Genomic DNA, 12,950 nt, shown 5'->3' on the forward strand with positions numbered 1-12,950 from the left:
GATACTGGAGTTAACGAAAACAACAATAAAAAATCAAATATTATGACTGGAAGTGAATATGCAGTTACAATCAATCACACTTGAAAGGGAAAATACAACAAACACGACACACAAACTTGCATTAGGGTAGATCTCGGATGATGGTGGTGATGGTTAGGGGAACTTGGAGTGATGGTGGCAAGGTAGGGAAGGGGATTCCAGGCTGTGAAAAGGGGCAACAACGATTTTGGGCGGTTGAAACAGTAGGGTAGTAAGGGATGACAATCTAAAAAACAACAATGCGGATGGACAGCAGAAAAACAACAAAGGGAAGGCGTTGCTTATTGTGACAACGACGATGGAGGGCCGAGATAGCGAGGGCATTGGGGATGGAGGGCTGGAACGACGATAACAGCGGGTATGGGCCGGCTGGAAAACTGCGAGCTGTTGGAAACAACAAGAGGGAGGTTGGTGGTTGATTCAGAAGGAGGACAACCGAGGCTGTGAAGGGGAGGTGGCCGAAAAGAGAACTGTGAAAGACGAGAACAACAATCGCGACTGTCCTGGGCAGCTGCAACTAAGGCAGAGGCATGACAACGAAGTGAGGTGTACGGGGAAGGAATGGTCGAGGATAAATAATCCTTCAGGAACGTGCTACAGTCGAAGCAGTAGTTGACCCTTTGAAGAAGCTCGCCACCTCGTACGAGTTTCCGCCGGAGTAACTTCTCGTCTTTAGATAAAACTCTAGAAGGGGACACCGGACGCTAGTGGCTGTTCTTCTAGAACTCTGAGCCAAAAATTAAAATCTAGAACATCAGTAATACAAATATATAATAAGAAGATAACTAGAAGTGACACACAAGGACCGATCGACTCCTGGGGAGGGAGAAAACTTCGATCGGTTCCATCCAGGCTAAGGAATAGGTTGCCCGGAAATGATCGTCTACATCACTTTCCTTGCCCACACAGTCCTGTGCGCCCCGCGTTGGGCATGACGCTCCTGTATCAGTCTTCTAGGATTGGGGGAGCCTCGACGTCATCTGTTGTCTCCTCATAATAGTTAGGTTGGCCTCGTTGAAGGTATAAAAAATGACAATCTCTTGATAAATCAATCATGTAAGTGCTGAAATTCCACAACACATCCAGATAAATAAATATCCATCCTCTTTTGGCACAATCTGTGCTGAAGCTGCACATCGACATTGATTTTCGTAAAGTAACTATCGAGTCCTTAGATTTGTAATTTGCTTCTTCCACTCATACTCGACTGTATGTATCTGATAAACAAGGCTATCAGGAGGGGCCAACTTTGGAATGAATTCTTTGGCAGGCTGGACCACATTGGCGCGTAACCACTCAGGAGATGCATCTTCTTCTTCTCGGGAAGAACCTGGATCCTACTGTAAAGTGTTCTTTCCCGCAAAGTGTCAATCTGGAAGAACGAAAATCATACAACTAAATTATGAGTTTTCTATAATTAGGAGCTTTCTTATTTAAATTATTTTCATTGTCTTTATTCTGATTTATTTCCTTTTTAGCTGAATATTTAGATTATGAATATGTATTATTAGGTTACCTAAAATAGATTATGCACTTTATTTTGTACCTAAAATAGATTGTAAGTTTATTATTTAATGGAATGAAAGCCTATTCAGTATTTAACCTATTTTTCTCAAAACTTTGACATGGTATCATAGCCAAAATTTTGCCCTAACCACCGTTAGTTATTGGATGACCGTTGAAGCTCCCTTCCTGCTGGCTTTCTTGTGGGAAGGGAGAAACCGGGAAGGGAGAAACTATTTCCTTGCCTTAATTCGCCCATCTAAGGATTTTCGTTCTCTACGGCTGCTTCGTTCGCCTTTGATTCGCCTTCTTCCATCTCCCGTGTCTGGTTCCATTTCACGCGTTTGATTCCAACTGCGATTTGCGATCCTGCTCATTCATTATCTCGTATGCGATTCAAGTCTCATCCGCAATGCACGATCTCGGCCACTTCGTTCGCTTCGTCCGCTTCGGATCTTTTTCGCTAGCCATCGCTGCTTCTGCGACGTCTTCGATTGTTTCTTTCGCTTCGACTTCTGCTTCTTCGTCGCACCCAAGGATTGAAGGCTTCGACACTCCTTCCTAGACCTACGGTTTGAACATCTCGACTTCAGCACTTTTGGCTTGAAGATCAGGGAACAGATCGTCCTCATCGTCGCAAGAAGAATCATTAGCATTTGGATCGTATAACAAGACTCAAATTCTATTTGTGGACTATGATCGGTAGCATTTGGATCAGGACGCAATTCCTATTTGTAGGCTATGATCGATAGCATTTGAATCGTGTAACTAAATTCTATTTGTGGGCTATGATCGATAACATTTGGATCAGGACGACGATCCTACTTTTAGGCTATGATCGATAGCATCTGGGTCGTGTAATTGAATCCTATTTGTGGGTTATGATCGGTAGCATTTAGATCAGGACACATATCTTACTTGTAGGCTATGATCGATAACATCTGGATCGTGTAACTGGATTCTATTTGTGGGCTATGATTGGTAGCATTTGGATCGTGTAACTGGAAGCGGACTCTTCTTGTGGCTATGATTCGAATTTCTTAACGATAATGATAAAGGATTTCTTGCTTTTCTTTGCTCAAATCATATTATGGGTCAGAATTTGTCTCTGAGGCTTCTTCATTTTCGACTTCGACACTTTCGGCTTCGACACTCTCAGACTTCGGCAGTCTCGGCTTCGGAACTTTTGGCTTCGAGACTCTCAGGCTTCGACACTCTTAGGTTTCGACATTCTCAGTTTCGGCATTTTATGCTTCGACACTCACGACCTGAGTATTTTTGGTCCCGACAGTGTTATCAGTTTCTTGTTGGCAAATTGATGCTTCATAATCAGTCAACATCAATTTGAGGAGGGATGTTAATCTGGAAGAACGGAAATCATACAGCTAAATTAGGAGTTTTTTATAATTAGGAACTTCCTTATTTAAATTATTTTCATTTTCTTTATTATGATTTATTTCCCTTTTAACTGAATATTTAGATTATGAATATGTATTATTAGGTTACCTAAAATAGATTATGCACTTTATTTTGTACCTAAAATAGATGATAAGATTATTATTTAATGGAATGAAAGCAAAGGGAAAAGACATCGAGCCTATTCAGTATTCAACCTATTTTTCTCAAAACTTTGATACAAAGATCTTGAGGTGTTCTCCAATGTTGCGGTTCATCCATTCAATCTGATCCTCTGTCTGGAGTACACTGCTGAACCAATTTTAATACCCAAATGATTTCCTATGGGCTTGCAGAAGTGACACAAAAGAGTCATCTCAAACATATAAGACCTCCCTTAGCAGGGGCAACTCAGGAAGTAGACTATATGTTTCAAAATTCTGAATATTTTTTATTTGGAGTTTCCCTGTGTTTGATATCAGTCCCACAAACTCACGGCCATTTTAGATATCCAAGGCCAATCTTGTCGATGCTCCTGTCAACGTCTGCAAAATGGTATCTCAAGGCACCATAATCTCATATTTTGGATGAACGCCTATTATCTCGGATTTACTACCTTCTAGAACAGTTATTGTCAAATCAACTGGAATCTCTCCTGGGTTCAACTAGAATCTCTTCTGAGTTCAACTGGAATCGATGTCTCTGTTCCTCGTTGGCTGGCAGCTAGTACTTCACTTTCATGTCTTCGCTCTCTTCTGTGTCTACTGCATCATTGTCCATTTTTTCAACTGCTCGCAACCCAGTGAAAAATGTAATTCCCTGGTTGTACAATCTGCTTCAATATGCTCAAATCTGTGACACTTGAAATACTTTGTACCTGAGATAAATTTTGGAATGCTTGTTCGCCTCGCATATTTTCTATTTTGAATCAGTTTCTCCTCAGGCGGGGTCAGCTTAGATGTTCCCCTGGGTATGCTCTGACTGTAAGATCCTGGGGTTAAACCATACCTGTAAGAGGTAGTGGTCGCCCAATGATGTGGTCTCTCCAGTTTCAAAACTGAGATCTGAACATCCGGTTTGTAGTGAACAGGTGGCATCTCTCATTCATCTGGGACTAATTAGTTATCTTGTATTTTCCTTCACACTGGCGTATGTATTTTAAATTTTGCCCGCAAATCTGATGGGACGTTCTGACACTCAAAGATCATTCCAAGATTTAGGGCCACTCAATAAATTTATTTAGATCCATGTGGCCGTTGAAATATGACAAATCCACTTTTCTATCAAAATTTTAACTTCTCAGATATTTCAGGTCACATCATCGAGGTAGATGTTCTTCATCCCTAAATCTGCATGGTGGAATAGATTCACTCCATTTCTTCGATCTATCAAGTCACGGTTGTGGCTACGGGTGACCCATCTGGATTGCATTTTCTCAAAGGTGGCAAGCCTCCATTGTAGTTGGTGGGTTTTTCACTGCATATCCTCCCTAAAAATCCTCTAGACACATCTTTGTGAATTTCTCATAAATGACATCGTGTCCTTTCCCCTCGATCATACTTCCTATGATTATCTCCATGGCGACATGGCTAGGATTTGGATGTGGGCAGGTGAATGGAGGCGTGTAAGGGTGATGTAGGGTGAGATAGAAAATTTTTAGGGGGAGATGGGGTTGGGTATTAGTAGATGCTAGAAATTCTATGATATAACTAAGGTTAGGCTAGCTCTGATACCAAATAATACCGGAGTTAATCCAAAGAACAATAGGAAATCAAATATTATTACTGGAACTAAATATGTAGTTACAGTTAAACACCCTTGAAAGGAAAAATACAACAACACGACACACAAACTCATGTTAGGGCGGATCTCGGGTGATGCTGGTGATGGTTATAGGGCTTGAAGAGATGGAGGCAAGGAAGGGAAGGGGTTCTCAGACTGTGAAAGAGGGGCGGAAGCAATTTTGGGCTGCTGGAACAGCAGAGCACTAAGGGACAACAATCCAAACAACAACAATTTGCCGTTTAGGTTGGCTTGACAGTAGGAAAACAACAAAGGGAACAACTTTGCGTGCTTGGGCAGCGACGGTGGAGAGCTGGAATAGCGAGGACAGTGGGGATGGTAGGCTGGAATGGCAATGGCAATGGCAGCGGGGATGGGGTGGATGGAATGTTGTGAGATGTCAGAAATAGCAAGAGCAATGACTGGCAACTGACTCAGAAGGAGGACTGTTGGGATTGTAGAAGGGAGGTGGCTGGAGAGAGGAGAACCGCAACAAATAACAATAACGACGACTATCTTGGGAGGTTGCAGTAAAGAAAGTGGCGTGACAGTGAAGCAAGGGGTGCGAGGAGGAAAGGTTGAGGATAAATATTTGCTCGGGAACGAGCTATAGTCGGAGCACCACTTGACCCTTGTACAATTTACAGCCGAAGCACCTTCTCCTCTTTGGATACAACCGTATATAGGTAACACCAAACGCTTGTGGCTGTCCTAACATAACTGTGAGCCAAAAACTAAACCTAAAACATCAAGAATACAAATATATAATAAGAAGATAACTAGGAGTGGCCCACGAGGATCAATCGACTCCTCAGAAGGGAGAAAATTTGAACCGGTTCGGTCCAGGTGAAAGAATGGGTCTCGTGGAAATGATCACGGGCAACACCTGCCGTGCCCGTGCTGGCTTGGGCTCCCCCGGATCAGGCATGGTGCCCACACATCATCAAAGTTCTAAAAGAAAAATTGAAGTATTAAAGGGGTTGTTGGATTTTGGTCAAAACCATGGAAGCATCAACTTCTATTGAGTGATAGGAAGGAAGATTAAAGGTTTAAAATCAAAGCCTTTGTGGGGAGAATTCTAAACTAGTCGTCATCGGTTGTCAAAAAAATTGTGTTGAGAAGGAAAAAAAATTGATATTACTGAAGTAAGGAGGTAGATTGCAGTCAAAATAATATGTATTTGAAGTAGTTAAGATATATACTGAGGAGGCTTGAAATGTAAAGTAACCTCCACAAAAATGACATTGTGCACTAAGGTGAGGATGTCAGATGGACGAAAAGATAACGAGGAGGTTTTCCTTGACGAAGGTCTTAAGTTGGTGCTAAGAAAATGTTGGCTTACCTAAGAAAGGTGTTGACTAGGCAGAAAGGGCGTCAGGTGACAAACAAAGAGGATGCCACAGTCAACTGAGTCGACATTTGTCAGATAGAGAAGACACTAATATGCCAAGGACATGTCATTTGAAGGGGACTAGATGAGTCTTTCCTGGCATGTGCAAGTGATGCCAATTTGGCACCCTGTGCCCAAGAGATAATGAGCGATGTTCCTGACTGATCAAAGGTGTCCATAACCTAGCTTCGGTTGATTTCTCCTAAGACTACCCAAATGGGCTATTTAGATCCATATAAACACCTCAGGTGGGCTGAACTATAATTAGTAGAGGGAACCTACTAAACTTTGGTATTGTTGGACTAAGGGTGTATTCTTAGGGTGATCTTTTAAACACTACTACAGGCTATGATGACTATGTCAACGGGATTCTAAAGACAAAGATAGAACATTACTAGTCTAGCAAAAAGTCCAAATTCTTCCTTCATGTTTAGTTTGAAGACTGTGTTAAAAGTTATGTTGGCATTGTAGATTAATCAAATTTTAATTTAAACCATATATGATTGGGTAATATGAGCTTAATTCAAGCCTGAATACCATAATTTTTTTAATCTTTGCTTTAAGTTCTGATTACTTGCTTATGCACGCCCACACTTGCATTCACAATATTTCAATATGTTTTATGCTAGCTTTATAATCCAGATCCAAGCCATGATTGACTCGTCAATTGGCTCATTCATTTTCATATTAGCCTAATTTGAGACAAAAAAGTTGTTATTTTATTCATCATAAAATGAAGTAAAAATAAAAACTATTAATCAATGTCTTTGGCTCTTTACTTTAAAGGATAATTAGTGAAATCAATGACTAATATTCGCGCTACATGTAATTATAGATGTGGCATATGCAGAAGAAAATTATATTTTTTATGTATTATTCAGTAGAAGAACTGCACAAAATGTCATGAAGTACAAATAAACATAGATGTATTTGGTTCCTCCATGGAACATGTGAATATTGGCAATGTGTATGGCAATACATGGTTACAGTATACGATGATAGGTTACACAGTTTTAAAATGCCTATCTTCTTGGGAGGGCCTTATCAATTCATTACGCATTTAGAGTGCATAATATTTCTATTTTGCCTCAGCTATTGATTTGGCCAATATGTCATTTTTAATTTTTATTACCTTGCACAAATATGCCATACTATGAATTTTCTATTATCAACACATCCAATTCAATCAATATTATAAAAAAGTTTTTACACTGAGTTTTTCATTCTTACTGTAAGTCAGTTTTTTCCTTATTGACGTCTTGATGTACCTATGGATATCTAGAGTAGCTTCAAATTGTTTCCATTTGTGGGTTTGCATGTATTGATTTACAAATAGTGGAAATGAGATATCTGATCCAGTGATATTAAGACATAAATTTACTTATCAACTTACGATAGCGAAAAGCACCCCAAACAAATTTCCTTATGTCAGAAACATTGTCATTTCTGTGTCAATGAGATTGTTAGTTGGTTTGTAACTTAAAAGACTCTTTTCTAAATCTGTGACATTTTCTTTGAGGCAACGCAATTTCTTGCTGTTGTGAGGTGGAGGTGGGGCAGGTAGGGTTAAGCTAACTTGGCTAGAATGCCTTTAGTGGAAAAGTGATTTTCTGTTTGGCAGGAGGGCCCCTTAATTGTAATAGGGAGTGGAATGCAATATCAATATATCATGAAGGATTATAAATAAACATAGTTGCTAACTATATATTAGAATCATTTCTAAAATAATATGCCCATGCCCCCATGGAATCTATATGCAATGATTTGTTGTTTCATTGATTCATGATCAAATTCTTTAGGTTTGATCAATTTTTTGTCTTCAGAGTGGTTTATCATGCATGGTGGATTGGAGTTGGAGGGAGGAGCGTGGGAGGATAGGGCTTATTGCTTAAAAATCGCATTCAACATATAAACCAAAGTTTGACTTGTAGTTGCTGCTTTTGTCATGGGATTTCGCTGCAATGTATTGTGTTTTAAAGTTGTGTCTTGTGTAACAGTATTTTTATTGGGTTACTATTAAGATATCAGGCCAATGTAGTCTTTAATAGTTGTTGGATGTTTTATTGAACAAATTCACGGTAACTTTAAATGTTTGCATTGTATCTAAGTAGTCAAGTACATGGGAACATTTGGAGATCTATTTGCCGTCTATTTATTTATATTTTCTGTAAAAAAATTATGATTTATTTATTGCCATTTTGCAGGTCCATTTCCGGCGCATTATAGCTCCACATACTGATACAAATTTAGGGGATTGCTCTTTTCTTGACACATGTCGTCATACCAAGGTTTGCTTAATTGCGTGTATGCAATGCGTGTTCACATTATATTTTTCATATTTTTGTTTGGCTTTAGCTCATATTTATGTTATTCAGTCCCAATTTACTTAGTTGAAACTTGTATTTTGTTTGTTTGGTGTAGACCTGTAAATATGTTCATTATGAACTTGACCAAACCCCAGATATACCTCCAATGATGATGGGAAATTCTAATCTACCACCCCCAAGACCGATGAAGACTCAGCGAGCTGAATACTGTTCAGAAGTTGAGCTTGGTGAACCTCAGTGGATTAACTGTGACATACGCAACTTTAGAATGGACATTTTAGGGCAGTTTGGTGTGATCATGGCTGACCCACCATGGGATATTCACATGGAATTGCCATATGGAACCATGGCTGATGATGAAATGAGGAACTTAAATGTCCCTGCTTTGCAGACAGATGGTCTTATCTTCCTTTGGGTCACAGGACGTGCAATGGAGCTTGGGAGGGAATGGTATGGAGTCACCCTTACCTATTAAAACTTGGGAATTGACAAACTAAAATTCTTCTGCTATTATATCCAGTGAATATCCTTCTGCTTGTTTTCTTTATCATATGCTTGAGAGGACTAGTATAACCTTTTCACTGCGATTGATGTGTCGTTTGTGTGGCGGCCAAATCAAACAGGAATTTGGAAACATTATGTATCGAGGAATTGAGAACAGTTGCTGGAAATTGATGGGATTAGGCAATTTTGTGAAGGTGTTGTTATTCAACTTTTAGCTTATTCAAGTCAACGCTTGGTCACTTGAAGTTTAATAAATTTATTGATTGAAAATTAATAATGTACAACTACAACAAGTCTTTGTCCCACTTTGTTGAGTCGACTACATGAATTCTTTTTCTCCATTGTCTTCTTAAGTTTCATATTTTCATTTATTCTAATAACCCAAGTTTTTTTAGGCCTGCCTTTACTTTTCTTAACATAAATCAAATCTTAAACATCTACTCACCTATTTGGATCATCTTATAGTCAATGTTTAAAACAACCAAACCATCTAAGGTGACTATAATCTTGTCTGCCACTAGAGATACTCCAACCCTTGCACGTATATATTCATTTCACAATTTGTCTCCAAGTGTAAAGCCTCTCATCCACTTTTTAGCATTCTTATCTCAACAACACTTAATTTAATTTCACGATTCTCTTTTACAGGCTAACATTATGCGTCATAAAGCATTGCTAGGATCACCGTCATCTTATAAATTTTTCCAAGTCCAAGCGGTACTTTTCTTTCACACAATATATTTGATGCATTCCTCTACTTCAACCATCTAACTTGAATTCTATACTAATAACATCCCCATTTATATCACCATCACTTTGAACAATAGACTCGAGATATCAAAAACATTCACTCCTTTTAATGACTTGATCACCCATAGTTACAACCCTACCACTAGATCTACGACTAAAATTATATTCCATGTATTAAGTTTTGGATCCACTCAAATGAGAGCATTTAAACTCTAAAATTGAGCTCAATAATTCGATTATTGCCTGAACTCTCTCTCTCTAGCCTTATCCACAAAAAAAATATCATTAGCGAAAGCATACACCAAGGTACATCCTGTAGATGTCCTGTAAGAACATCCTGATGCTGGGAAAAAAAAACCCAAACCATTAAATCAACTTTTATTAATAGGGAAATAGGGTTACAATGCACACAAAGTGAAGATAACATCACCAAAACGTTAAACTACACCAACAAACACCTCAAAAGTGTCTCCTAAGGGCGGTGGAGGTTGGTTGGGTGGATCGAAATGGCTGACAAGGGTGGTGGCAGCAAAGGAGAGTTGATGGCAACAAGGGGAATGCACAGAATTACGATAACATAAAGTATGGAGGGTTGTAGGTGACTGGCGATAGGCGGATTGGTGGCTGGAAGGTGCTAGATAGTAATGGCAGCAATGGGGAAGGCCTGGGACGACAAGTTAACAGCTGTAAGGGTGTCGGCGGGATGCCAGGAGGGACCTGAAAGGGCTGGATGTGGCCGGTAGCTGGGAGGAGCCAGACGGATTGCTGGAAGGTGACTGGTGAGACAAACGACTGTTGAGAGGAGCCAAACGAGACCTCCTGAGGGGCATACGATGACTAGAAGGTGGTCTGCGACCTCCTAGAATCTTAGACAAGGGAGTTGGGGCAATTTGGAGGCGGAGTGGAATCTGCGACCTTCTGGAGTCGTAGACAGACCGCGGCGACCACTTGGAGTCACGAGAAAGGTATTTGCGATCTTATGGAGACACAAACAGGGGAGTGCAACAATGTGGAGTTGGAGGGATGGAGCCTGTGATTTGCTGGAGTTGCAGGGAGGCCAAAGCCGTAACCTGGAGTCTCGGGAAGGGTGGTTAAGACCTGTTGGAGTCACAAGTAGGGGCCGGTAGGAGCGGGACAACGGAGGGAATGTGGAGATAATCATTATCTCGGACGAGTTACAGCCGGAACACCTTCTGGTCGTTGGATACAACTCTTCGAGGGAAAAAATGCCGAAGACCGACTCTGAATACTAAATAAATGAACTTCCTAAGCTAGACAAACCAAGTCTTCTATATAATATTGATTAGCAAGTAGAAATATATAATAATAAGATTAGGGAAGAACTTAGAGAGAAAAGCATAAAATAAGCAAGAATTAGAGGGGAGAATAATGAAAAAGGAAGAGATATAGGAGGGAAACATCAAAAAAGGAAAGTGGAATATAAGGAAGGTTTAGACGGTAGGTTTCTCCCCCTTTATGGAGGTTGATCGGTCCGATAGGCTTGGACCGGTTCAGCCGGTTTTTGAACCCAGCCCCATGCACAAAAATAAAAAAATTATTATTATTTATGGTATTAAGATCACTAAATTCCATTATGTCATTACAATCTTCATTGAAAAATTTATCAAAATATTTCATTCACCTCTGTTAAATATCCTTATTTAAGAAAAATAATGATTGATTTTCATCCTTAATCCGTATTACTTGAACTAAATCTTTAATTTTTTTTGTTTGCTTGACTTGTTTATACATAAATTTATTCCATAATTAGTATCTAATTTATTATAAATATCACTAAAATAAATTTATTATCACCACAAATTATTATTTTAGATTCCCTATAGGCCACCTTATATTTTTTTTTCTAATTTTCATACAAAATATTTTATTTTGTTATCTTGGACCTTATTATTCCACCATTCATAATTTTTTTTAATTTTTGGAGCACATTTTTTGTTACTTGCTTAATATTACTCCTTATTTTATCCCATATTTTATTAACTTCTTGAAGAACATCCCAAATATTAAGATTTTGAAGTTTACTATAAAAATAATTTTATTCGTGCATTTTAAATACTTTTTTCAAATTTTTTAATAATATTTTGTTGTATTTTTCATCTTTCAACTTTTCACATCTTAAAATCCAAAACTGATAATCGATGTTGCATATTTAAATTTTCACATAGAATAACCGTATAATTTTTATAAGCTCGAAGCTATATTTTTCTCATAAGATGATAATCAATTTTTGTTTTATTAGATCTATTCTTATATGTGATAATATGTTCATTTCTTTTTCTAAAAAAAATATTAGCAATAAAAAAATTATAAGCTAAAGTAAAATCCAGTCATTAATCTCTCTAAAGTCATAACCATGAATGCTTCTAAAATCTTTTACAATTCTACCATGATCATTTAAATCTCCTCCAATAAAATTTTTTTCTTCAATAGGTACCCTTTGTAGTAATTATTCTAGGTGATTCCAAAATTTTTTTATTAAACATATTTCCAGACCTATTTGGGGTACATAAGTACTTATAACATTAAGAGTTTTAGTATCAAGATCAATGTTTAGAACTATAAATTTATCTTCATTTCTATTAACTTTTATAACAATATTTTTCAAACTCTTATCTATAATTACATCAACACCATTTCTTATTAACTATCATATCTACTAATTTGATTAATTTAATTATAAGTGTATCTATATTTTAGATTTCTAACAAATTTATTAGTTTCATGGACTAACTTATTTGCTTGCATTCGTCCATAATTCGAGAACTCTTGCATATTTAACAATACATCAGAGCTTCGTTGCCGGTGCTTATGTATAAATTAAGAAAATATTGTGAAGTCAATAGTTCGAAAAGTTACAAAGAAGGACAATATTTTTCTTTTTTGTAAATATGACAATTAGATACGACTTTCTGCTAGGGTGTCTATAAGTCCAAATAACAATACTAAGGTTCTTATGAAACCTTTTCATGTCTTATATTATGTTTTTGATATAGTCTAGTAATATTATCTAGGTTTTATGACAAACATTAGTAATATTGTTACACGACATGGCCCTGGAGTTTGAAATTTTTTTTGAGTTGAAAATGGATGATCGGCTGGTAGTGTCAGCTTAACAATCACTTAATCACACAAATACTAAAGAGCTACTAAATCACAAATTATCTAATACATAATCCAAATCAAATGGTAAAAATAATAGAGTTGCAATAATAAGTCCAATAAAAGGAATTTAGCACAAG

The 12,950-nt window shown here is 37.9% G+C and overlaps 1 protein-coding gene across 1 annotated transcript in view; it reads left to right on the top strand.

Moving 5' to 3' along the window:
- Positions 1–12,950, top strand: part of LOC110019823 (probable N6-adenosine-methyltransferase MT-A70-like) — a 41,115-nt gene that overhangs the window by 10,395 nt on the left and 17,770 nt on the right. Inside the window, exons 3-4 of the mRNA XM_020717664.1 lie at positions 8,314–8,397; positions 8,531–8,886. Coding sequence (XP_020573323.1) covers positions 8,314–8,397; positions 8,531–8,886 — 440 coding nt within the window. The remainder of the gene's footprint in view (positions 1–8,313; positions 8,398–8,530; positions 8,887–12,950) is intronic.

The sequence above is a fragment of the Phalaenopsis equestris genome, unplaced genomic scaffold, assembly GCF_001263595.1.
Source record: "Phalaenopsis equestris unplaced genomic scaffold, ASM126359v1 Scaffold000081, whole genome shotgun sequence".
NCBI lineage: Eukaryota > Viridiplantae > Streptophyta > Magnoliopsida > Asparagales > Orchidaceae > Phalaenopsis > Phalaenopsis equestris.